This window comes from Sciurus carolinensis, chromosome 14 (assembly GCF_902686445.1).
Source record: "Sciurus carolinensis chromosome 14, mSciCar1.2, whole genome shotgun sequence".
Classification (NCBI taxonomy): Eukaryota; Metazoa; Chordata; class Mammalia; order Rodentia; family Sciuridae; genus Sciurus; species Sciurus carolinensis.
The window spans coordinates 62,942,364-62,967,175 of record NC_062226.1 but is presented as its reverse complement, the minus strand read 5'-3'; the positions used below and the strand labels follow the sequence as shown (position 1 = coordinate 62,967,175).

General features: G+C 36.9%; 1 protein-coding gene across 6 annotated transcripts in view; it reads left to right on the top strand.

Annotated features, from left to right (window-relative positions):
- Positions 1–24,812, top strand: part of Kdm4c (lysine demethylase 4C) — a 360,726-nt gene that overhangs the window by 318,775 nt on the left and 17,139 nt on the right. For all 6 annotated transcript variants that reach the window (XM_047524586.1, XM_047524585.1, XM_047524589.1 and 3 more), the window contains one exon: positions 4,398–4,568. In XM_047524586.1, the coding sequence (XP_047380542.1) occupies positions 4,398–4,568 (171 nt within the window). The remainder of the gene's footprint in view (positions 1–4,397; positions 4,569–24,812) is intronic.

Genomic DNA, 24,812 nt, shown 5'->3' with positions numbered 1-24,812 from the left:
CCTCCCACATTCGTTCTCCTGATTGATGATACTTAGTTTACATGCCACAGGAGAGCACCACCCTAGACTGCCTCTCACTGCACCAAGGTGTGGAAGAACCACCTGACTGCCCCATTGTATCTTCCACTCAACATAGCAGCTACCTCATAGCATAACTGGGAGAATTTTACCAGCTCTTATATATGACATATTGAAAACTCTGGATGTATCATTTCCTAGGAACTCATTATGCCTTTGTGGAATTTCTGTAGCATTTTCTTCATATTCCTAGCATCCCTAACTGGCTCTAGCATTTTTTAAGTGAATTTTTTTTATTTTTAAAGCTGTTTGTTCATTTCTGCTTAGCTCATGTTAAAGAAAATTTTACTTTCACAACCTTAGCCTGCACACTAATCTTCAAAATAACACAGCCATTCCGTTAATCTGATGGATCCTCTCGCGTAGCGTCTGTCTTCTCTGATCAGAAATGACATTCTTAACATCAATAGCTTCTTAGGCTTTTCTGACAGGAAATATTTTTGAGGATATATATAATCAGTTATGGGATATGCTTGTCAATGAATTTTTCCTGCAAAAATAAATCAGAAAGCCTATCAAAATAGCATTATGAAAGAATCCATTTTCCTTAGTACACTCCATGAAATGGTCATGCTTGAAGCTTATGAGAATTTTTATTTAGATGAAGGTTGTGTATTTAATTTGTGTGCTGGCCATTTTTCTAACCAGTCAGTCTGCATAAATTTCATGATCTAAGCAGGAAGAAAATGGTTGTGATTGGGAGTTAGCCTTTTCCTTATAAAGTTTGTCTCACCTTTCTTTTCCTTTGACTGACACCTTCTACTTCTCAGACTCTGTGAATTTCACCACAGACCTTTTTTCCTTCCTTTCCTTATTGCCCAAGCCAAGAAAGATGAACATTTTCCTAAATTCTCTTTTGTCTTTGCCTTTTTTGGAAAGTGAATGACTGTAGTCTTTCTTCTTCCAGTTTGAAAATGTTTCTGTTCTGATCTTTATTTCATTCATTCATTCCCTCCATCATTCATGCATGCACCCATTGTTCATCTGGTAGCAGCAGTGTAATAGATGTGATGCCGGATGCGCTGATCAAAAGACAAAGTCTGATCCTGACCTGTGGATTTTATCTTGTTATAAGAGGGATCATAAATAGAAGGGTACTATGTCCAGAATCTTAAGAGAGTTGTGAACAAAGGCTTCTTTTCTAGGTGCTATGGCCATGTGCCCAAGTTGGACAAGAGTCATAGGCTTTTGGAATGGATGAGATGAAGAGCAGGGACTGGCATTGTTCCACTAGAAATGACTTGGAGCTGGATTGGGCCTTGTCATTGTGAAGCCAAGGTGTAGCCCATTCATACATGCCAGTTACTGAGGTACAGTAGGAAGAGCAGATTATTACCCTGGGGTTAAAAATAATACTTTAAGGGAAGATTTTCCATTCCCTGAAATGTAGCCAGTTAACATTTTCTGGAAACCTACTGCTGATGAATTGTAGTTCATCCTGTTTTTAAAGCAGATCTTTGATGTAAGTATCAAGAGATTAGGCTATTAATGGTCAAGTAACATCCCTAAGATCACTCAGCTAGTAGGAATTTGAGTTTAGAATTCAAATCCAAATCACATTATCTTCTTTGAGTAAGAATTCCAGTTTTAATAAAACATGCACAGGATAGATAATATCATAGTAAAATACAGTCATTTAATTCTGTAACTTTGACAGAGAGGGGCAACATCTGTAAATATGTTCTACAAGATGGAGTCCTAACTGGCCGTAATATAAGTCACTGAGGGCCCCTGTGTATGGTCACATAGGTTGTGAATGTGGCATCTGAGAATTATTTGTAACCTGTACAAACTTAAGCAACTGTCATGGGCCTATTTTAGGGCCCATATAACTCTGTTGACTTTGCTTCCACTCATACTAATTATTATATCTAAGTCATTCTCTTACTTGAAAAGTTAGATGCATTTAAAGGGAATGGGCAGGGAAATGAAATAGGAAACTGGGTAATTATTTTAGCATATGTGTTATCCTGTCACCTAACATTTAAGTAAGAATTTCTACTTCAGGTATAGTTCATTTAAATCACTATTTTGTGACTGCAGCTACTTGGAAGACTGAGGCAGGAGGATCACAAGTTCTTGACAACTTAGCAAGACCCTGTCTCAAAACAAAAAGGGCTGGGGTCGTAGCTCAGTGGTAGAGCACTTGTCTAGTACATGTGAGATACTGGGTAGATTCTCAGCACCACATATAAATAAATAAAGGTCCATTGACAACTATAAAAAAGGAGAAGGGCTGGGAAGGTAGCTTAGTGGTGGAGCACCTGTGATTTCAATCACCAGTACTATAATAAATAAATAAATAATAAAAAAAATTTAAAGAGGATTAGGGTCGTAGCTCAATAGTAGAGCACTCGCCAACTGTGTATGAGGCTCTGGGTGCAATCCCAAGTTCTGTAAATAAATAAATAAAAATAAAACAATAGAAACAGAATCAGTTGTAGCTCACTGGTACAACATGTTCCCAGCATGTGTGAGGTCTTGGGTGAACTCCCCAGGACTGAAAATAAGTGTTCACACATCTAATGACACAGAATAATTTCCCAACTAGTTCAGCAGTCACAGGGGAATGATTTCAAGGAGAAAAGCGTCCTTGTGGGAAACTGGATGGCAGAATTCATTCTACAAGTAGGAGACCCTTAGGAATATGTTTGTTTAAATGGGACCTGCCCTTCTGTCCAAATCATGAGCACTTTGTCCTCAGTTTTCTTACTGTAGGCCTTCATCTCCCACCCAGACTGTTGCAGTGAGCAGCTCAATCCCTCTCTACCTGGGAACCACAGAACTGCCCTCTAAAATGAACCATGCTCCTGGAATGGCTAACTTTAGGGATAGTGTAAGATGATCCTGGAACTTCTTCTCAGGCCAGGTGGGAATGAACTGCTTTAGAAAGAGATGCCACAAGAACCAGCTTGAAGGGACTCTTATTGTCCACACCTGGGACAATTTGAGCAGCACCAAACTAATAAGGTGCAATAGAAATTTTATACAATTTGGGGAGAAGGAACTAATCAGCTCTTACTGATTATGATTGGATGGATAGATGAATGCTGAGTGGGTAGATGTGGGTGAGGGAGACTCCCATTTACAAATGCCAAATGATGACTAGTAAATATGGAGGAAATGCTGCAGCAGAACAGTCAGCACACATCACTATTACAGTAATGGGTAAATGAGACTCATCAGTGTATACTAAGTCCAAACAGAGATGTATGAGGAACAGGATGTTCCACATATTGTTATTAGTGTGAGAAAAAAGTAGTAAATAAGTGGTGAAATTGGACTGTACTTTGATCAAAACCAAAATTAAAATCGCCTTTGAGCAACATGTAAACATCATGTATTTCCAGATGAAATATCTGAGAAGACAAGCATCACCCATGTGGAATTGTGGCCAAGAATGTGTAATCTAAGTCTAATCATGGGCACACATCAAGAATGTGTAATCTAAGTCTAAAGGGACTGTGGAAATAGGTTAAAGGAAGCTAAAAAGATGTGGCAATTGCTGGGCATAATGACTCATTATACTATAATCAGAGACTTGGGAGACTGAGGCAGGAGGATCACAAGTTGGAGTCCAGCCTCAGCAACTTAGAAAGACCATGTCTCAAAATAAAAAAGGGATGGGGAAATAACTTCGGTAAAGCATTCCTGGGTTCAATCCCTAGTACTGCACTCAACCCACAACACACACAAAGAAGAGATGTGGCAACTAAATGCCATATATAACTGGACTAGATCCTGTACTTGGAAGTTTGGGATAGGGGAGAGGAATACCACAGTAGTCATTATTGAATCAGTTGATTGATGGGACACTGGTAATAGATACATATCAGTGTTTAATTTCCTGAAGTTAATAACTGTACTAGAGCTGTGATTATGTCAAAGAATTCCCTCTTCTTAGAAAATAAACACCAAGTGTTTAAGTGGTAAATCCCATGATATTTATAGCTTACAAATGATAAAGGAGAAACATGCTGGGCCCATACATACAAACTCACTCTTTTTCCTCATGTAAAACACACACACATACACACACACACACACACACACACACAAGAAAGAATATGCCAACCATAAAGCAAATGGTAAGATGTTAATAATAATAGTAACCAACAATAGATAAGTCTGGGTAAAGGGTCAAATGTGAGCGTTGTTTGTACTATTTGTATTATTGCATCTTTCTTTAAGTTTGAAATAATCCTCTAATCCTAAATTTTAAAAAACTAAAAAACATTGGCCAAATGAATTATTGTTTTCTAAATAAATATTTCTTTTATTTTGTATCCTTTCTTTTCTTCCCCTTTTCCATCTCTCAGAAGTCCAAGGCTTGTGAGAAGGCCATCTCTGTGGGTCAGACGGTCATCACAAAGCACCGTAACACACGGTATTACAGCTGCCGGGTGATGGCTGTGACGTCACAAACCTTCTACGAGGTCATGTTTGATGATGGTTCCTTCAGCAGAGACACATTTCCCGAGGACATTGTGGTGAGTAGACTTCTGGGGTTGTCTGCTACCCAGTAGACTTTGTGTAAGCCCAGAAAAGCTGAACCTTCAGAAGTTTCCTTGATTTTTTGAGTAGCTCATCCCCTTAGTAGTCATGGCTTTCATCATCCTAAATAGTGCCTAGGTGAACTTAGATTGATTTCCCCAATTGTTTTAATTGCAAAATAGTATTTGATCAGGAAATGTAAGATACTATCTCAGTCTGTTTGTGCTGCTACAGGAAAATATACTAGAGATGAGTAATTTGTAAATAGCAGGAATTTCTTTCTTACTGTTCTAAAGTCTCAGCAGTCACAGTCTGAGATCAAAGCTCCAACATTTGGTCTCCTTCCTGTGTCCTCACATAGTTCAAGGCAGAGGGCAAGCTGGCTTTAATCCCATTAGCTGGGAGCAGTACTTGTGGCCTGGTCACCTCTAAAAGGCCCACCTGTTTTAATACTCCACTGACTCTTGAATTTTGGAGACACGTTCAAACCATAGCAGATGTGAATCCACCTCCATTCTGTTACTAAGTGTTAGCACATCAGAATTCCTTTGTGATATATTTTATTTTATGCTAAACTAGAAAATATGGCATATATTAACCTGACTTGACAATGTATTTAGATCTTTGGATGTTTCAACTGGGAACAAAAATCACACAGAAAAAAGGCTGTGGTTTTTGCTGGATTTCTTACCTGTGACTCTAGTCTGGACTGTGTGTGTGTGTGTCTCTGTCTGTCTGTCTACTCCTTCCTCTCTCCTCAGTGAATACCTTGGATTTATTTAGAGGAACTAGTGAGTATGTCAGGGCTAATGACCACCTTTGTTTCATGCATGCTTTTTAGTAGTGTTTCACAAGATGAACATTCCACAGAGGGCCTTTTGACACAGAGATCAGTTCCATAGCAGAGATCAGGAGTGATCAGTCTGGATGTGATCCTGTTAGCCCTTTTCCTCAGGGAGCCAATCTGAAATAATGCTTTTGTTACTTCTGCCTTATCCTGAGTCTCTGTAGATGTTTCACTTTTGTTTTTACTTGGAGAGATATTTCTTAATAGCTCCTTAATAATAATAATTATGTATTATATACAACTGTGAATTAAATATAACCTTATGAGAGTGCTCATAAATATTTGGGTCTCTGGTGCTGAAGAAACATTGATTCAGTCAGCTTTGTTATGCACACAAGAGGGAGGACAATCTACTTTACTCAGTCTTACCAGTTTTAATGATAAACACCTTATCCTGGGTGTTTCTGGATAAGTTATAAAATATCTCAACTATCTGGGTACTTTCTGTCCCAGTGAAGTTGACATAAAGTCATCCATCATAAACATATTTTCCTGTGGCACTGGATTTGTAGATTTCAGAAGACTCTGCCATGTGATGGTAGAAGCTCTGATTCTGTTAGCAGAGTGTTAGTTTCCTTTTTGATAAAGCAGCCATATTGTGCTAGTCCACTCCATTAGCAATGCAGTTTGTCTTCTGTCTCAGTGTCTTGCAGATCAAGGCAGAATAATTATTTCCTGGAAATACTAACTTCATTTTACATTCCTCAAAGACATCTTTTCTTCATTAGACAATGTACTGAAGACATCAGAAACTGGTAGTAAAAAATATTTTTCCTCTGCCCTTCTGAAAATTTTCATCTACACCGTATACTTATCAGGTGTGAATGTTGCTGGGAAGATAGTCATCACAATGGTGGGACATGGTGTTGCTGGCTATTGAAGATCTAGTTTCTTTATATGCCCCTGGTACTTGTTAACTAGGACTGCTGTAAGGATACAGTGCAATTTCAGTTTTTTAAAATGAAAATCAAATTTATGATATCAAGTTTAATTATCCCAAGCTATTTATTTATTTATGTATGATATATATATATATATATATATAGTCCCTTACGAAGCCTGATGCTTTAGTTAAAAAAAGAAAAAGTTACATTCCCTCAGAGTCAGTGATTACAAATCATTTCATAAATTCAACAGATGAGAACCCTTTAATGAAGGCTGTTCTATCCATATTTGAGAATAAATTTGGCAGTCATTAAAAATGCTTATGTTGGGATTATGTGACTAGAGAGAATATTTGAATCAGTAGGGAGAAATATTATTTGGACTACCAGGAAGTTTCTTTCTCTACCTAGGTACTTTATTTCCATGATATCCAGAAAAATGTCCAAAAAATTCTCTCTCAACACTGCACCTGCAGAATATATGTATCAGCCCAGGTAAACTCAGCATGCAATCTGTAGCTGTCAAAGAAAGTAATATAAGATGTATTGCTGCACACTTCCATCTGTCAGTCTATGAAATTGCGACATGCTCCTGATGAATTTTTTGTCTTTCACTATTTTGATGAGAATGATAGTTGTTCATCTGAAGAACTCAACAAGCACAGAAATTCCCTTAGCCTCTGGATCCTTGAGCATGCTCTTGTTGGCACTGGAATGGTGAATGTTGTCCTTTCTTTTGAACTTGGGAGGAGGAGCTAAGGCAGGCACTAGATTGTTCTAGGGCCAGCATGTAACATTCACCACTGTGGGGGAGAAGAGAAACAGGACCAATTTGACAGCAATAGTCCATCACTGAAATTTTCATAAGGACTGGCTAAATTTTTGAGCTTTTGTTGAAATGTGAAAGAAACCTGAAAAGATTATTCTTTCCAATTCCAGGGATAAACATTCATGGCCTTTGGATTTCCAGGGCTGTAAGCAAAGGTTCATAGAATTAAGTTTTTTCTCAGGTATAAGTAATTCACTTAAACTTTCCAATCTCAGTTTTTTTTTTCCTACTAAAAAGAGAATAATAATTTCCACCTTTACCTTCAGGGATTATTGAAAGTACCAAATGAACTAAATCCTTGACACAGAGAAAAGGCACAAAGTCAGGATTTTTTTTTGTATATTAACCTCTGCTGTGTATACTTAAAAAAAAAAACAAAAAACTTCCTTTTTCTTCCTCTTCTAGTTGATGTCTTAATGAAATTTGGAGTTAGAAGACATACCCTCAGGACTTTGTTCCTTCTTGTTAGGTTAAATAAGGGTTTAGACTGTGTCTACCTGTTATAAAGAAGACCCAGCAACTTTTAGATTTTATGAGTCTATTTCCCTACATTTATGCTTATATTTTTCTAAGAGTTAAAAGAGTAATTTCAGTAGCCTTTCATAGTAAACCCTGCTCCAAAATAAATTCATGCTCAGTTCACAGATGTGATTCCAAGTCACCAAACAAACAAACAAAAAAAATGGTTTGTTCAAGCTTCCCAGAATAGACTATGGAATTGGGTCTGGATCACAGATCCAGTCCCCCTGCTTTCCATTGCTTATCTCCATCCTTTTAGCAACTTTCCATGAAGTCTGCCCCTTATGACTCTGTTTAGCTGTGGTGGAAGACCTTGAGTGTCCCTTGAGGATAAAGTTTACTATTCAGTAGACATGGTATGGGAAGCTTCTCTGTGTTCCACAAATAAGCCACACCCTCTGCAATCATAGGTGCAGATATGATCTGATTATTCTAGAGGCAAAATAACTAAGTGGGTTTGAGAAACTAAGAGAAAAGTCGTTTGTAGAAGCATTCTGTGCTATGGGATCCAGAGAAGCATTTTGGATTTATATTGGCTTCTGGTTTTTGAGGTACTCTGGAGTTTCAAGTCAGGTGGCCAGGCAGACATGACAGTGGCAGGCAGTAGGTTGACCAAGAGACTCCTCCAATCAATGAGACCACCTCAGCTTTGGGAATTCCCATCTCATCCTGGATTATTTTTATGTTTGCTTCAGATCGATCTTCTTTACCTTCACCCTCTGCTTATGTCCCCCCTCACCTGGCAGTTCTGATTCTTCTAGAATCCTTGAATATTTGCCAGAGCAGTTTGGGGGTGGGGGAGGGAGAATGAGAAAGAAAAAGGAACTAGGTCCCACGTCTTACACATCCCAGTACCACCATGCTGGGACCAAGCTATTGTATATGGACCTTTGTGGGACACTCAACATCTGCATTGTAGCAAAAGCTTTAGAAACACTTTTTGGCTATGGTTTTGTGGCCCACATGGTACTTAACTGCTCAGGGCAGTGTCCTCTGTCCTGACTGTGGGGATGGGAGTCTGTGAGATAAAAGCACCACCAAATCCCAGTTGATTTTTTTTTTTTTTTCCTTCCTTGGGAAGACTTTTATATCCATAGAAAAATACTTATTATTACTTTGATTTTAATCACTATTCAATTTAAAATATACTTTTATAAGCCTTTAAAAATTAACTGACATGGGGTTGGGGTTATATCTCAGTGGTAGAGCGCTTGCCTAGCATGTGTGAGGCACTGATTTCAATCCTCAGCATCACATAAAAATAAGTAAATAAGCTGGGCACACATACCTGTAATTCCAGTGGCTTGGGAGGCTGAGTCAGGAGGATTGAGAGTTCAAATCCAGCCTCAGCAAAAGTGAGGCACTAAGCAACTTAGTGAGACCCTGTCTCTATAGGGATATGGCTCAGTGGTTGAGCGCCCCTGAATTCAATCCCTGGTACCAGCAAAAAAAATAAAAATACAAATAAGTAAGTAAATCAACAAACAAATAAAGTAAAGGTATTGTGCCTATCTACAACTAAAAAATTTTTTAAAAATTATTTACAAAATTATCTGAAAAACTTTATTTATAAATCTAATTTTACTTAAAAATAAGAAACTCATTTTTCTCTGCTTACTGTTCATATAATACTTAAATCTTATAGATCAGCATAACAGCGCTACATCTAAGTAATCAAATTTCTTTTAACATCTTAACTGTGATTATAAATTTAATATATACATTTCTGACAAATATCATATAACTAATAAATCAGACAATAGTCAGTAGTTCATATTTTCCCAAGTATCATCAAAAACAAATAATACGTTTGTTTTTGTGATGTCCCAACACATTTGTAGTAGTGTTCACAAAACATATTACTGTGCCATTATAAACACAACTTATAAAAGAGGATGGGTAAGTAGATAGAAAGACTTTATCCAACCAAGAGAGAACAGTATTACCATGTTGGCTAGACATTTACAGAGAAAAATTAGAGAACCTCAATGCCATTTAGAAGCAGCATCTTATTATATTTTTGAAGACTAAACCCACAGTTGTTGAGCAGGGGCTCCTAATTAAAGTCATCTTTCATCTAATTCTTCAATTCTAAACTCTCTGTCCTTCACTGAGACCCAAACCAGTCTCACAAGTTTCCTAAGCTGTTCCTTAAATTTGAGGGGATGAGTACTTTCCAGGTGCTGGGTATTTATTCCCTTTTGTTTAACTCTTGTATGGTTTTTTTGGCAAGCCTGAGCCATACTAATGAAACATTCAGACCCTTATTTGAATTACAGTTGCACCTTCTTTCTCTTTTATAAGTTGTGTGTATTTTCACTGACTGCATCTGTAGCTGTCATATTGTCAATTTCTACTTAGCACTGGTGCTTCTCTGAAGAGAAGTATGTCATTGCCTTGATGTCCTGTGTAGCAGATTCACTCGTTGCCACGAAGGCACACTGTCAGTTATGTTTTTCTTCAAATATTGCTTCTCTCACTTGACAGTATTTCTCTTATTTCTCTTTTGGTAATTATCTCAAAGTGATTGGTCTGGGAACTTTTTCCCAGGAAATAGTTTCCTGGTGTTTCTTTCCCATTCTTTTCTAAAAGTGTAGCATCTCATCTTCAGTCTAACAAAATGAAAATAACTACTTTGAACTTGAGAGCAGTGCTGTTAATATCTAAGACTTCATTATCTCTTCTCGTGCAGACCTTAAACCCAGTGGTAGCCAGCATCATGAGGCAAATCCACCCTGTCTTTGGGACTATTCAGTATCCTCCTTTCTGAACTCTGGGTTGAATTCTGTGTTAGGCTTCATGGGGATTCAAAGATGTATCAGCGTGGGTGTAGGGATGACCTGGGTGCTCTAGAGGCTAAATGAAATAACCAAATGGATTGAAAGACTAAGAAAATTTGTTTCCAAAAATATATGCATGGAATCTGGGGAAGCATTTGAACCCACATTTTCTACTAGATTTGAGGTATCCTGGAGTATCAGGTCAGGTGGGCATGAAGACATGGTGGTGGCAGACAACAGACTGATCAAAAGACACCTCTTGTCAGTGAAGCCACCTTAGCTTTGGGAAGTCACATCCCATCCTGACCCATTTATATCACGCTCTTATACATCGATGCCCCTTGAGTCCCCTCACTCTCACCAGGAGCTGATCTGAAAGATTTTACAAGAAGAATACCCAGTGAAGGTTACTGACAATATATTTGATACACAAGCAATTGTGTAGACCAAAATGTTTAAGGACATCACATTGAGGAAGTGAGATATGAGCTCAGATACTGACTTTAAACAGTTCTTTATACATTCCAGGTAAAAGACTTTTGTGAGTTGTCCTCAGTTTTTTTTCCCCTCAGTCTGAATACTGTTCCATTTTATGAATATAATGTATTTTGTTTGTCCACTTACAGTTGATTGATGTCCGGATTATTTTCAGTTTGGGGCTATTATAAATAATGCTGCTATGAACATTTGCTTTCAAGTCTTTAGGGTAGACTTGTGTTTTTATTTCTCTTGAGTAACTGTCTAGGAGGGAGACTACTGAGTTATATGGTAAATGTATGTTTAACTACAATTTTGCATTCCAACCAGCAACATTTTTTTTTCTCGATATAAATGATGTATTTGAGAAAGCAGAAATCTGCTATTTAAAATTCACACTAGCTCATTTTAAAAAACAAATACATCTTTGCTTTCGTACCATCACACTGATATAAGAATAGGCAACCTACTCAAAAACTCTTTGGCACCCTAAAAATATGCAATGCTGAGCACATACAACTTCCTTCTTTCGAAAAAGTTTTTAAAAAAATGGAATTAGAATACCCTTTGTACCATTTCCTTTGTTTAAAAAATGACCGTAAAATGCAGAAAAGATGTTTCTTGCATGATTCATAGATGATAAACAAAATGTTCTACATTCCCAGATGCGTATTATAAAAAAATATGTATCCAAGCACACTAGGTTTCTTTCAAAGAAAATGTACATATTGGTCAATGAGGAAGAAAGCGGACCATGATAAATAACTCTCTTGCTAAAGCCCAACCAGCAACATTTGAGGGTATAGTTTCTCCACATTCTTGTCATCACCTGTATTATTAGCCTTTCTAGTGGGCACACAGTAATCTCAGTAAATCTTTATTTTCCTAAGTGATTAGTGATTTTGATATCTTTTTAAGTGCTTGTTAGCCACTCACGTGTCTTTGCTGAAAAACTTTATTCAAATTGCTTCATTTTTAAAAAATATTTTTGAGTTGTATTGAGTTGCAAGCTTTTTTTCCTAGTTTGCCCATGAATCCTTTATCAAATACAATTTATAAATATTTTCTCCCAGTTTTTGTTTAATCTTTTCACTTTCTTAATTAAGCCTAAAGAATAAAAATTTTACATTTTGGTGAAGCACAATTTTATCAATTTGTTCTTTATGGATAGTACCTTTGGTGTCCTATCTTAAGAAATCTTTGCCTAACTTAAGATCACAAAGATGTCCTTGCATATTCTCTTCCAGAAGTTTTATATTTTCACATCTTAACATTTAGATCTGTGACCTATTTTGAGCTAATTTTTGTGTGTGGCATGAGGCTATGGTCTAAGTTCTATAAAATGAAAAACACAAGATGTTGAATTGTTATAAGGGTTAAATGAACATCTGTGTCATCATAATGCAGCACCTTACACAGCAAGAGGCTCAAAAGATGTAGTTCTTTTTTGCTCCTTGACTTTCTGATCTTTCTCAAAATTGCATTGTGGGAGTGTGGGGTCTTCTAGAAATCCCTGTGGACAGCCCATTGGCATACCTCACTCAGAACAGTTTTTGAGAATGTGTGTTCTATAGGTCTTCAGAAGCTGATTGCAATGTTGTAATTTAAAGAGAAAAGTATAGAAAATACCAGATGAAATAGAGGCAAGGTGTCTCTGCAGTGAAACCTTAAATATGATAAGTGGGATTAGACAAGAAAAGGTTTGGTACTTTTCAAAATCAAATTCAAGATCATTTTTCAAACTGGGACACATTTTGGTTGGTTTTTCCCCAAAAAGAAGGGGAGGGAAATAAATTGAAAATATTTTAGCAATGCAACAGAAATTAATGAAGAGGTGCTTTAAAAGGAGGAATTAAACTCTTATTTCCATTTTAACTTAAGCCTTCCTTCATAGCTCATGTCCCAGTTTGGTAGGTGACAATGCATTAAACTTAAAGTTTCTCAAAAACAAGGGCCTTGTCTGTTCAAGTTGCTGCTGTACATTTAATTTTCAGTACAGGTCCTGGTTTATACTAAGTGCATAATTAATAACTACCACATTCAGGTATTAAATTGTTATTCTAGACAATTAGCATGTTATTTATTTTGAAATTCATTGTCAATCTCAATAATCATTTTAAAAATTTAGTTTAATTTGGTATCTAAGTTTCATGTCCTTTCTGGGTAAAGAAAAAAAATATATATATACACACACACACATATACATACACACACACAGGTGCTGGGGATTGGACCCAGGGCCTTGTGCATTCAAGGCAAGCACTCTACCAACTGAGCTATATTCCCAGCCCCAGGTAAAGGATATTTATTCTTTAAAGTAGGGCTGTTCTCCCACAAGCAGTTCCCAGGAAAACCCAACCCTTCCAAGAATATTTCTTTCAACAAGTAGGCTGCTAGCCCCAAAATGATTTGAAACCACTGGTATGGATTAAGTGGATTGTTATGTATATTGTCCCACTGCCATGAGAGTGAGAAATCTGTCCTGGTAGAGGGCTCAGGAGCCCACGGTGTTAATGCAGCTGCTGACTCCTGAGCCTACCCAGGAGTAGGATGTTGGGACATGTCCTCATAGTATAGCCCCCTACAAATGCTTAACACCAAATTATGAGTATCCGTGACATAGTTTCTAAATCTCGGGACAGGGCCAATCAACTTCAATTTAATAGAACAAATATAAGGAAAAATTGTTTGTTTCTCTTAATACATGGGCAGATGTCACTGTTGCTGTACATTATAGTAACATACTATCTGTGTATTCATTAATGACCCTTCTATTTCTCTGTAAATTAAAATGGTACCATAGCTGTCTATGATGCAAGTTTTCAACATTTAAAATTTTTCTTTGTTCTGATTTGATTCTGGTCTCAAAACTGGATACTCTGACTTTGAGTACAATATAATCAGGGCCCTATAGGCATGTTTCATCAATGCCTGAAATTTTCCAGAGCTGACCCTTTTTGTTGCACATTGTAGCACCACTTTCTCCATACAGTCTGAAATACATATCTAAAAGTGGAGCCCCCTGGGGCGAACAGTGAGCTGCCTGTTTACATGCCTTTTACATTGACTTTCACCTCTATCCAACCCCAGATGCTAACACACCAGAATATCACACATAAATTAGTGGCACATCCTAGAAGGAATGAAACCCATAAATCAATGAAGAGTTTATGTCCCTGTTTGATCATGAGCATTATTTTGGTAACAGACTAGGCTTCAATCATGGTTTGATAGTTATATCCAGTGGAAATTAATACTGTCTACTCATTGATGAATGACATTGCCTTCATTTTGCTATTTCTTTTTTATACTGTATTTGAAAGAAGTTAGCTCATTTTCATGGATAAAGGAGAAGGAATAATAATAAATATCAAATTTTTGATGATATTAATTATAAATAACAATTTAAATAATTTATTAAGCCAAATCTTGCTTTTGCAAGTAAATTATTAAAATTAATAACTAATAATTTTGTAGTCAGAATATATGGGTACAGAGAAAAGAAGAATGATAATAACAAACATGGAGAGTGAGTGCATTTTTCCCTTTTATTTCTGATCTTTCTCACAGTCAGAAAGTATGTCCTGTGCTAAGAAGTGAGTGAAAAGCTTGGAAGCTGTAATCTGCTAGGATCTTGGTTGGTGAGGATTATTTATGCAGATTGGTCACCCTGCTCTGATTTTTCACCCTTTATAAGAGGGAGGATGTGTTTGGAAGTCTTTTATGCTTTAGACATTTTATCTATTCCCATTAAAGAACTTTATAATTGTTTAGTGTTTAATTTCTAAGTGATATAATAGTACACCATATTGAATAATGTTATATACTTGGTTTTCAGATCAAAGTATGGGTTTTCATTAATAATTAAAGATGGTATGATTTGTACCTGAAAAAGATGCCTTTTATAGATTTGTGGCAAGAGAGGGGGAGATTAAAATTACGCATATTTCCAATGGTATAGATATAAGAACATATTTATAGATTATTATTTCTAAAACAGACCTTATATTTGCCCCTTCTAAGCTTTAATTAAAAATAATCTGACCCACAGATTCCTTTATGTCCCGTATCATTTTTTCTTTTTCTTTTTTCTTCCCCTCCTCCCTCACTCCCTTCCTTTGTTGTTATTCTGGGAATTGAACCCTTTATTCTTTATTATGAGACTGGGACTTTCTAAATTGCCCAGACTGGCCTTGATTTTGGCAATCCTCCCGCCTCCACCTGCTGAACAGCTGAAATTAACCGGTGTGCCACCATACTCAACTTCTATCACCTTTTCGTTTGGAATATTGAATAAAATTGGATCCAAAGCAGTTTATTTGGTTTACTTCATAAAGGAAAGTGAGGGGCACAAGGCAAGACAGGCTTTAGTTTATGAATTCTAAGCAGCCCACAGCCCTGCTGAAATAAGGGTCATGAGGGATCTATGATTGAATGTGATGGAGACAATCACTGACACTAGCTGAGATCTTGTAGTGAGATGAGACTGTCCTCATCATGTACCAAGCCTTATCCCAGGCTGCAGATGGCCACACTCAGTCCTCACCTGTGCTGTTACTTCTGGCAAGATGTTTTCTTCCCTACCTGGTCAAGGGATATGATATCATATATATGTTATCTATGAAATTTTAGTATTTTACTTAGTTTTAAAATTTATTTCAATACTAGTAAAATCCTGTTATTATTTATGCTACAAGTCTGTCCCCTGTCATTAGTTTCTGTAAAGTTTTGTTTGTTTTGTGTTGAATTTTGCCTTTGTCTTTGTTTGCATAAAGTTGAAAGGACAAAAATCTAACCAATATCTCAGAGTGGGTTCTCTTTAGGAGAAATTTTCTGAGGACTAGGAAAGTGTGTGTGTGCTGCTCAAGTCTTCTTCCTTCTCTGAGCCAAGGGACTTAGAAAGATGTGCAGGGCTGATGCTCCCCTGGAGGCCTTTCCTTTGTATATAGGGAATTCCTGCTGGGCCAGGCTTTTGATAAGCTACATCTCAGAAAGCACATGTATATGGTGAAGTATAGATTCCCTAATTAAGGGACAGCTTACTCTTCAATAAGTGTTAGTCTTCTCCAAAACTGGTTTTTGTTTTTTTCCTCCAAGTGAATGCCTACTTTATTCCCGGCATTGTGCTGAGCTTGGAATATGATGGTGAGAAGCAATATGAAATGGTTTTTGCTCTCATGCAAAATGTGCTTCAAATTTTCAAATTGACGTAGTCCTGGGATGATAGGAATATTATTCTATAAGAGCATATAACTTTTAAAAAACAAAACAAAACAAAAAAACCTCACCTAGATAGGCAATCAGGGTGACTTGAGTAGAGATCTGCAAGATGAACCAAGGTCAGAACTGTCCCAGTAAGGCAAGCACATTTGTTGGAGAAAGTAGATGATAAGCCCAAAGAAGGAGAGGGTTACAGTGGGTGGAACCTGGACACCATGGACCTCCATTTGCAGTCCTGAACTGAAGTCAACATGTAGAGGTTTGTTAAGAAACATTTTCATGGGACTATATTGAGAAGAAGAATTGGAGTATGCACCATAGTGGATATTGAGAGGCCAATTATGGAAACATTGCAGTAGATCAGAGGAGAAATGATGGTAGTTTATACTCAACTGGGGTAGTGGAGGGATCTGAAATACACTCAGGAGGCAAAATCAGGAGGACCTGGTGATGAATTGACAATGGGGACTAAGGAACAAAAAGGTTGTCAAATATTACTCCCAGGATTCTGCCTTGCACAGCCAAATGGAAGTTAATACCCATTATAGGGAACTTTGGAGGAAGCCCAGGTTCCAGGTCCACGGTTATGAGTTCTGACTTAGTTGTATTGGGGTTTCTTTCCCTCTGCTCTGCTTTACCCACCTAGCACAATTACTGTTGCTTTGGGCTGTCCTAAGTCCTGGTTTGCAAAGCATGGCTTCCCTGTGTCCCCTCTCAGTTTAACCTATAAAAGCCTCCTTAGTTGCTGACCCCCACTTTCAGATACCCACATACCCTAGGGTTCCCCTCCCTTTAGTATATGTTGGTTCCCAGTTGTCAGTATATGATGATCTACATCAGTTTAGAACTCTTGGTATCTGTTTCAAAGAAGTAACTGAGGATGTTAAAAAACCTTGTTAGTTTTCTCCTAGATTCAGAAAGATCATATCATAATTGAACTATTAGTTGACTGACTATTCACTGTTTATGAAGCAAGTCAGATATTAGCAAGAATTGGCTTCAAATAAAGACTAATATCCAGAATAAAAACAACAAAGACATTCCTACTTCAAAGGTTTATTAACTATCAGAAAAAGGGCATGGCATAATTGTTGGTGTATTTCTGAGACATGCATTCCAGGTTTGAGTGCATTTGTAAAGCTAAATTTACCACTCTTCTTTCATGTGTTTTTAAGCTGTTGTGGATTAAACGCTCTTGTTTGGATAAATCTAACTATGGTGTGTTATCTTCATGTCATTTTCATTCTCATGTTCAGAAATCTGTAAACAGCAAAATTTCCCATTAATTTCACATTAAGATTATTTTGATTTGACACTCTTTTGACAGTATAAGAATTGTTTGGGGGAGTTTCTGACTTCCCTTTAAGGGTAATAATGTTGATTAAATAGATTGATTCATTATTCTCTCCTCGACCATCTTATTTATCTGCTTGCCATTTGTGACAGACTAGTCTCTGTTGAAATATGCTAGTAATAATTATAAATGACCTATTCTTTCTAATATAATCTATTATAAACATGATTAGTTAAATTTATTCATTTGCATTTAATCTGAAAAGAAGGACATGTTAAGCTAACAGAGTAGCAGTAGCTTACATGGAAAGTATTTGTAGACTGGAATTGCTTATTTTACTTTTTCTATACGTCAGAAACTCCTGTGACTTTGAGGAAATCCTGGATTACTTATGTGTACATATATCCTCAGGACTCCTCTGCTTCTGAATTTAACATGATATAAGCAGACATTTCTTTTTTTTAACTTTTTAATGTTTTTACTGGTTTATTTTGACACTTATAAAGGCATATAGCATAGTTTACTCATTTTCAATCCCTAGTATTTCCCCTTTTCCTCCCTTCCTTCCTTTTCCTTGTTCTCTACTGATATTCCTTCTATTTATTCATTTATATTTTTTAAATTGGTATATTGTAGTTATATATAAAAATAGAATTCATTATGATATAGTCATACATGTGTATTGTATAAATTGGTTAATTTCATTCTATAGTTGCTCCCTTAACCTACTTCTCCTCCCTTCCCCTCAATATTCTTCCTCTGCTCTACTCTTCTCCTTTGTGTTTTCATGATATCTCATCCACCACCCTCTTTTTCTTCCTTATTTCTCTCTACCTTCCACAAATGAGAGAAAACATTTGGCCCTTGACTTTCTGAGTTTGGCTTGTTTTACTTACCATGGTATTTCCCATTTCTATCAATTCAACCAGCAAATGACATACTTTTTTTCTTCTTTATGACTGAGTAGAACTCCACTGTGTATATACCACATTTTCTTTATTCATTCATCTGTTGATGGGTATGTGGCCTGGTTTCATAAATTGGCTATTGTGTATTGTCCTGCTATAAGTATTGCTATGCATATATTACTCCATCACATTAAGTTTAGTTCTTTTGGGTAAATACCAAGAAGTGGGATAGCCAGATCATATAGTAGTTCTATTCCTAACCTTGAGGAATCTCCATACTGCTTTCCAGAGTAGTACTAATTTGCAGTTCCACCAACAATGTATGAGTCCCACCTTTTTCTCCATATCCTCACTAGCAATTATTGTTATTTTTATACTTGATGATTGTTATTTCAGACTGGAGTGAGATGAAATCTTAGTTTTGATTTTCATTTCCTTGATTGCTAATGATGTTGAAATTTTTTTCATAATTTGGTTGGCTGTTTGTATTTCTTCTGTGAAATGCCTGTTTGCTTTATTTTCCCATTTATATAATTGGTTTTTGTTTTTGTTTTTTGGTATTTGAGTTCTTTATGTATTTTGAATGTTAATCCTGTGTTAGAAGAAACTGGCAAAGGTTTTTCTCCCATGCTGTAGGCTCTCTCGTTGTTCTCTTAATTGTTTCCTTTGCTGTGCAGAAGCTTTTTAATTTGATGCCATCACACATATTCTCAGTTTCTAATTCCTGAGCTTTAGGGGTGTCATTAAAGAAGTAGGAGCCTGTGCCAATATGTTGACGTGTTGACCCTCTTCTAACAGTTGTAACTGATAGTGTTTCTGTCTAATTCATAGGTCTAAGATCCACTTTGCTGATTTTTGTGCAGGGTGAGAAATAGGTATCTAGTTTTATTCTTCAACATAGATATATCCAGCTTTCCCAGCACAATTTGTTAACAAGGCTATCTTTTCTCCAGTTTATGTTTTTGGCACATTTATCAAGGAAAAAATGATTGTCTCTATGTGGTTTTGTCACTGTGTCTTCGGTTGGTTTTCATGTCTGTTTTTATGCCAATACCACATTATTTTTGTTACTATAGCTCTGTAGTATAATTTGAGATCAGGTATTGTTCTGTCTTCAGTCTTATTCTTCTTCATCAGCATTGCTTTGGCTATTCTGGGTCTTTCATTCTTCCATATGAATTTTAGGATCATTTTCCTATCTCTTTTAAGAATGTTATTGATGTTCTGATGGGGATTTCATTGAATCTGTAGATTGCTTTTGGTAATATGGCCATTTTGATAATATTAATTCTGCCTATCCAGGAACACGGTAGGTCTACCTTCGAAGGTCTTCAATTTATTTCTTCAGCATTCTATAGTTTTCACTGTAGAGATCTTTCACCTCTTGGTTAGATTTATTCCCAAGTTTTTTTTTTTTTTTTTTTGAGACTGTTGTAAGTGAAATTATTTTCCTAATTTCTTTCTCAAGATTCATTATTAGAGTATAGGGAAACTATTGATTTTTACATGGTGATCTTGTATCCTGCTACTTTACTGAACTTGTTTATCAACTGTAGAAGTCTTTTGGTGAAAATTATTTGTGTCTTCAGAGTATGGGATCATATCATCAGCAGACAGAGATAGTTTGACTTCTTTTCCTGTTTGTATCCCTTTAATTTTTTTCTCTTGCCTGATTGCTCTGGCTACAGTTTCAAGAACTGTATTGAATCAGAGTGATGAGTATATGCATCCTTGTCTTGTTTCTGATTTTAGAGAAAATGCTTTCAGTTTTTCTGTGTTCAGTATAATGTTGTCTTTGGGTTTGTCACATAACCTTTTTGATGTTGACATAAGTTCCTTTTTTCCAGTGTTTTTAACATTAACAGGTGCTGGATTTTATTGAAGGTTTTTTGTGCATCTGTTGAGATGATCCTGTAATTTTTGTCCTTAACACTATTTATGTGATGAATAAAATTTATTGACTTGCATATCATATTTGAATCCCTGATATGAAACCAACTTGATCATAGTATATAATCTTCTTCATATATTTTTAACATAAATTGCTAATATTTTATTAATAATTTTTGCATCTGTTTCATCAAAGATACTGGTTTGTAGTTTTCTTTCTTTGCTGTGTCTTTATCTGATTTTGGTATCAGGGTGATACTGGTTTCATAGAATGAGCCTGGGAGTGTTCCATCCTTAGTTCATGCAGTAATTTAAGGAGGATTGGTATTAGTTTTTCTTTAAAGGTCTGGTAGAACTCAGCTGAGAATGCATCTGGTCCTGGGCTTTTCTTTTTTGGGAAAGAAACCTAACTAAGTGGGTGGGTTTTATTACTGCAATATCATTGCTTGATGTTGGTCCGTTTGGTTTTTCATATCTTCCTGTTCAATTTGGGTAGGTTATATGTGTCTAGAAATTTGTCAATAACTTCTAGATTTTCCAATTTCTTGGAATATAAGTTTTCAATATAGTTCCTAATGATCCATGCCTAACTGATAAATTACTTTCTTACAAATCTTTTGTCTTCATTCCTTTCCAGCTTTCCTTTTTAATGTCTTACATGAAATCCTCTCCAGGTGTTATTCATTTGCTCAAAATCTTGCACTGTGGGCTGTGAAATGCAAAATTAAATTTTAGTCAGTTCTTGGTGAATTATGATTCTGTGCAAGTCACTTCATTATTAATTCCCTTTCTTTAAAATGACCTAGGGGAACTCTTAGACCTTTTCCCATCCTGACTGATAGATAATCCATAGTTGTCTTGAGTGTAAGTATTGAAATGTGGCCCTGGCCCCACTGTCCGCTCACTTGGACACATTCCAAATAACACTGGTGTGGTCAGCGTGAGGGGCTATATGCTGAGTCAGCTTGGGTAAGCTGGGAACTGGAAGTTGGCAGTTTATTTGGGCACATACCCCATACTACCAGCACGACATGTCATTTGTATATTGCAATATTTGTATATTTGCAATATCATTTGGAAACTAGTGGAGCTAAGCTGTTCTTAGGTCTCAGCCCAGGAGTAATTAATCCTTGACATATTTTAACACAATATGATGTCCTGTTGCAATTGTACATTTTACCACAGAAGCTTTGTAAAAGCTTTTCCACAGCAGCAGGCTGAGACCTACACACATCCTTGCCATGCCTTTTGCTTCACCTTTTGGTGCATCTTCCAGTTGATTAAATTAAAACAGACCTTCCATGGGCCCCCAGAGAGCAAGGTGGTACTGCATTAACATGTCTCCTTGGTGTTGATCCAGAAGAATGCTCCCTTTCTCTTACCAAAGAGGAAAACTGACATTAGAAAGAGCTTAAGGAGTATAGCCAGAGAATGATAGCAATTAGGTTAAAAAAGGAAGCAGTAACTGTGTCTGTGTCTGATGTTTTTTACCCTTCTTTTGCATATTCTGTTATCATTGCTTGGTGAAGGAGAAATAACACCAGGCTGAGACTTGAGAAATTTAGCAGTCATAGTTCCAAACCTGACCGTACTTCCAGTGAGACTTGCACAGGCCAAAGATGAGAAAATCTCAGCCAAGGCATTTTGACTAAAACTCCTGAGTCACTATGGCTCAGTTCAAGGCCGAGTGGCCGTGTTCATCCCACACCTCAGCCCTCCCAACACTCCGTTTCCTCCTCCCAACCTTCCTCTATGCCTTCTGCATTCCCACCCACTCCAGGACATCTCTTCAGTCATACTCCCAGCCAAGTGGTTTTCAGATCCATTGTGGAGCACTGCAAGTGACAAGCAACTCACTATCAACTTTTGCTGTGATTATTAGGGAATGCTGTCTTCTTTACCTGAAGGCCAGTCCTGTTTCCTGTCCTCTAGAACAAAACTGAATAAGCCTATTCTCCCTTCCACTTCCAGTCTTTACTATTTGTAGAGAGGTTTCTTGTCCCTCCAAAGTCTTCTGAAATCCAAACAAAATAATCTTCATTTCTCAGTCATAGGGAATAAATCATTTAATGAACACAAATGATTTCAGAGTGCTCTTTCTCCAGTATACTCTCTGGGTAAAATTTTCTTGGGTGATAACCCACACAAAATGTTGCTCTCAAGTGTGAAAACACAGTGCTCCGTTGCCATCTGGCTGTGCAAGCATGACAGTTCTTTGTTTCTTTGATCTGGACATTGAACACTTACTTACCAGTGCAGCTAGGAAGAAGGTTAAATGGATTATTTATGTAGCTATTAAAAATCATGTTTTCAAAGGGTATTTAATGACACAATGTAATAAATGGAAAAATCAGGCTCAAAATTGTATATACAGTATCATCTCAATTATGTATAAAAGTATAAATATTCGAAGGAAAAATTCTCAAAGGAAATACATCAAAATGTTACTGATTATTTCTGGAGTGTATAATCATGGGTGATTATGATTTTTAACTTTATCACCTTCTTACAGTTTCCATATGAACATGTTTTATTTTTATAATCAGGGGAAAAGTTATTATTATTTTTTTTCTGAAAGATTTGAACCCTTCTGAGAACTCCTTGCATCCTTAACATTTTTTCCCAATTTTCCTTATCTGAATCCTTTCAGATTGTTTTGTCAAATTTTCATTTTAGATCTCTCATCTCTTGAGGCATTTTGAAACTCTCTGATAAACATAGTAGCCACATGATTTACTAATAATCTGTTAAATGCTTCTGCTTTGCCTTGTAGTTCTCTGTGTAGGAGTTCTAATACTTTATTTATTTATTTATTCTTAAAATTTTATTGCCTGCAGTTTGCTCCATAGGGTTGCTTGAAGTAAAAAACCTACACCATTTTTTTCTCACCACTCATACCTCTATGATGCTCAGATATTTAATGCGACAATCCTGAACTGAGCCACAGTGACTCAGGTCTTCTAATAGTTATCTACATATTAGCCTAATAGTTATATATATTATTAGCCATGGACCTGAGGCAAATCACTGTTCCTTTTTACATGTTCCAGGGATGTTGGCACTTGCCTACGTCCCTACTGGGCAGTCTTATCTTTCAAATAGAGCATCATCTGCTCATCTGATAATTCTGTGTGCTGTTTTAGGTTTAGTTTTAGCATGTCTTCTCTCATAATCTGTGTTCTTGGTTTCTCATTCTTCCCTATTTTTAATCCCAAGGATCATGTTCTCCTGAGAGTCATCACCTCTCTGTCACCCTCCAGGTGTTCCCTGTGGCTGAGATTAAATTCAGTCACAGTTCACTCAGCATGCACCAGCTGCCAAGCAGTGTGTCTTGCTTTTCTGGTCTACTCTCTTCTCCCTAAAATTATACAGCTCTGATTCTCCCAGCAGTCCTTCATGGTTGTATTGGCTTCTCCATTTTATTGATGAGGAAACTAGGACTTCAGGAGGTCAAGTAGCTTGTGCAGGGTAACAGGTCCTCATTGATTCTGTGCAGCCTGACTCTGGACCAAGGTGGCATAATTCAGTGACAATCCTAGATGAGTCAGGCCACATTGCTTCTGAAATTATGGAAATGACAGCCTCCCTTCCCCTCAGTACTTAGCCTTACGTTTCCTTTCATCTTTCTTTTTTTAGCTTTTGGAATTGACATTTATTTTTAGAAACCACTACAGAGAAATTCACCTCAAGCCTGTCTTTCTCCGTTTTGCAACATAAATTTTTATTGACACAATAAAATATTTTATTCCCCTTATGCATTTTAGCCTCTGCCAGCAACTGTAAAAAAGGGGTGACATCTATTCTATATAGATGGAAATATTTTCCCTTACACTGGTATGAGAAATTATAGTCCTGAGGTGCTTTTGCAATCGTATCTATAGTAAAGATAGTAGGAGGATGAAGCTAGCCCTGGGGTGAGTCTTTAGGCCTGGTGTTGGGTCCCCTATCCAAGGTAGGAGGAGCCACATGTGAGGGTGACAGACCTGCTGTACAACTTTGCTCTGCTAACCAACTATGTAACCCGGAGAAAGAGAGTTAACACCAATTTTCTTGTCAGTAAAAGTGAGATTATAATATGTAACTATTACTAATATACTAGCATATTAGTATAAGTACCAATATTAAATATAAATGGTAGACTTATTGTTGGGATTTTTAAAATGGAATGTGTAAAGCAGTGGTACCCAGTATATAATAAACATGCAGGTATTATTTGTGACTCTGTTACTAGTGATTATTTGTGATGGCCCAGCATCTTCTATACCTTTCTAAAAAGGAGAGGTTAGTAAAAGCGGGATCTAAGAGGAAGTACCAGAAAACTCTAAACATGTCAATTCCCTACTTAGTAGTTCACCTATCTGGCACTTGGAGAATTTCCTCTTGGGGCTCCTGGTGTGATGAGGCCTCAGCCCTGGGATTATTGATGGGATCATTCTAGAACACTCTTGAGGGGCAGAGGAAGGGATCAGGGCTAATTTCTGTCATCCTTCTTGGCATCAGCATAGTCAGTGGGAGTAACCTGGCCCACTATGGGAACCAGGTAAATTCAAGGTGCTGAAGCCAGAACCTCAGGAAGTGATCCCCACAGTGCT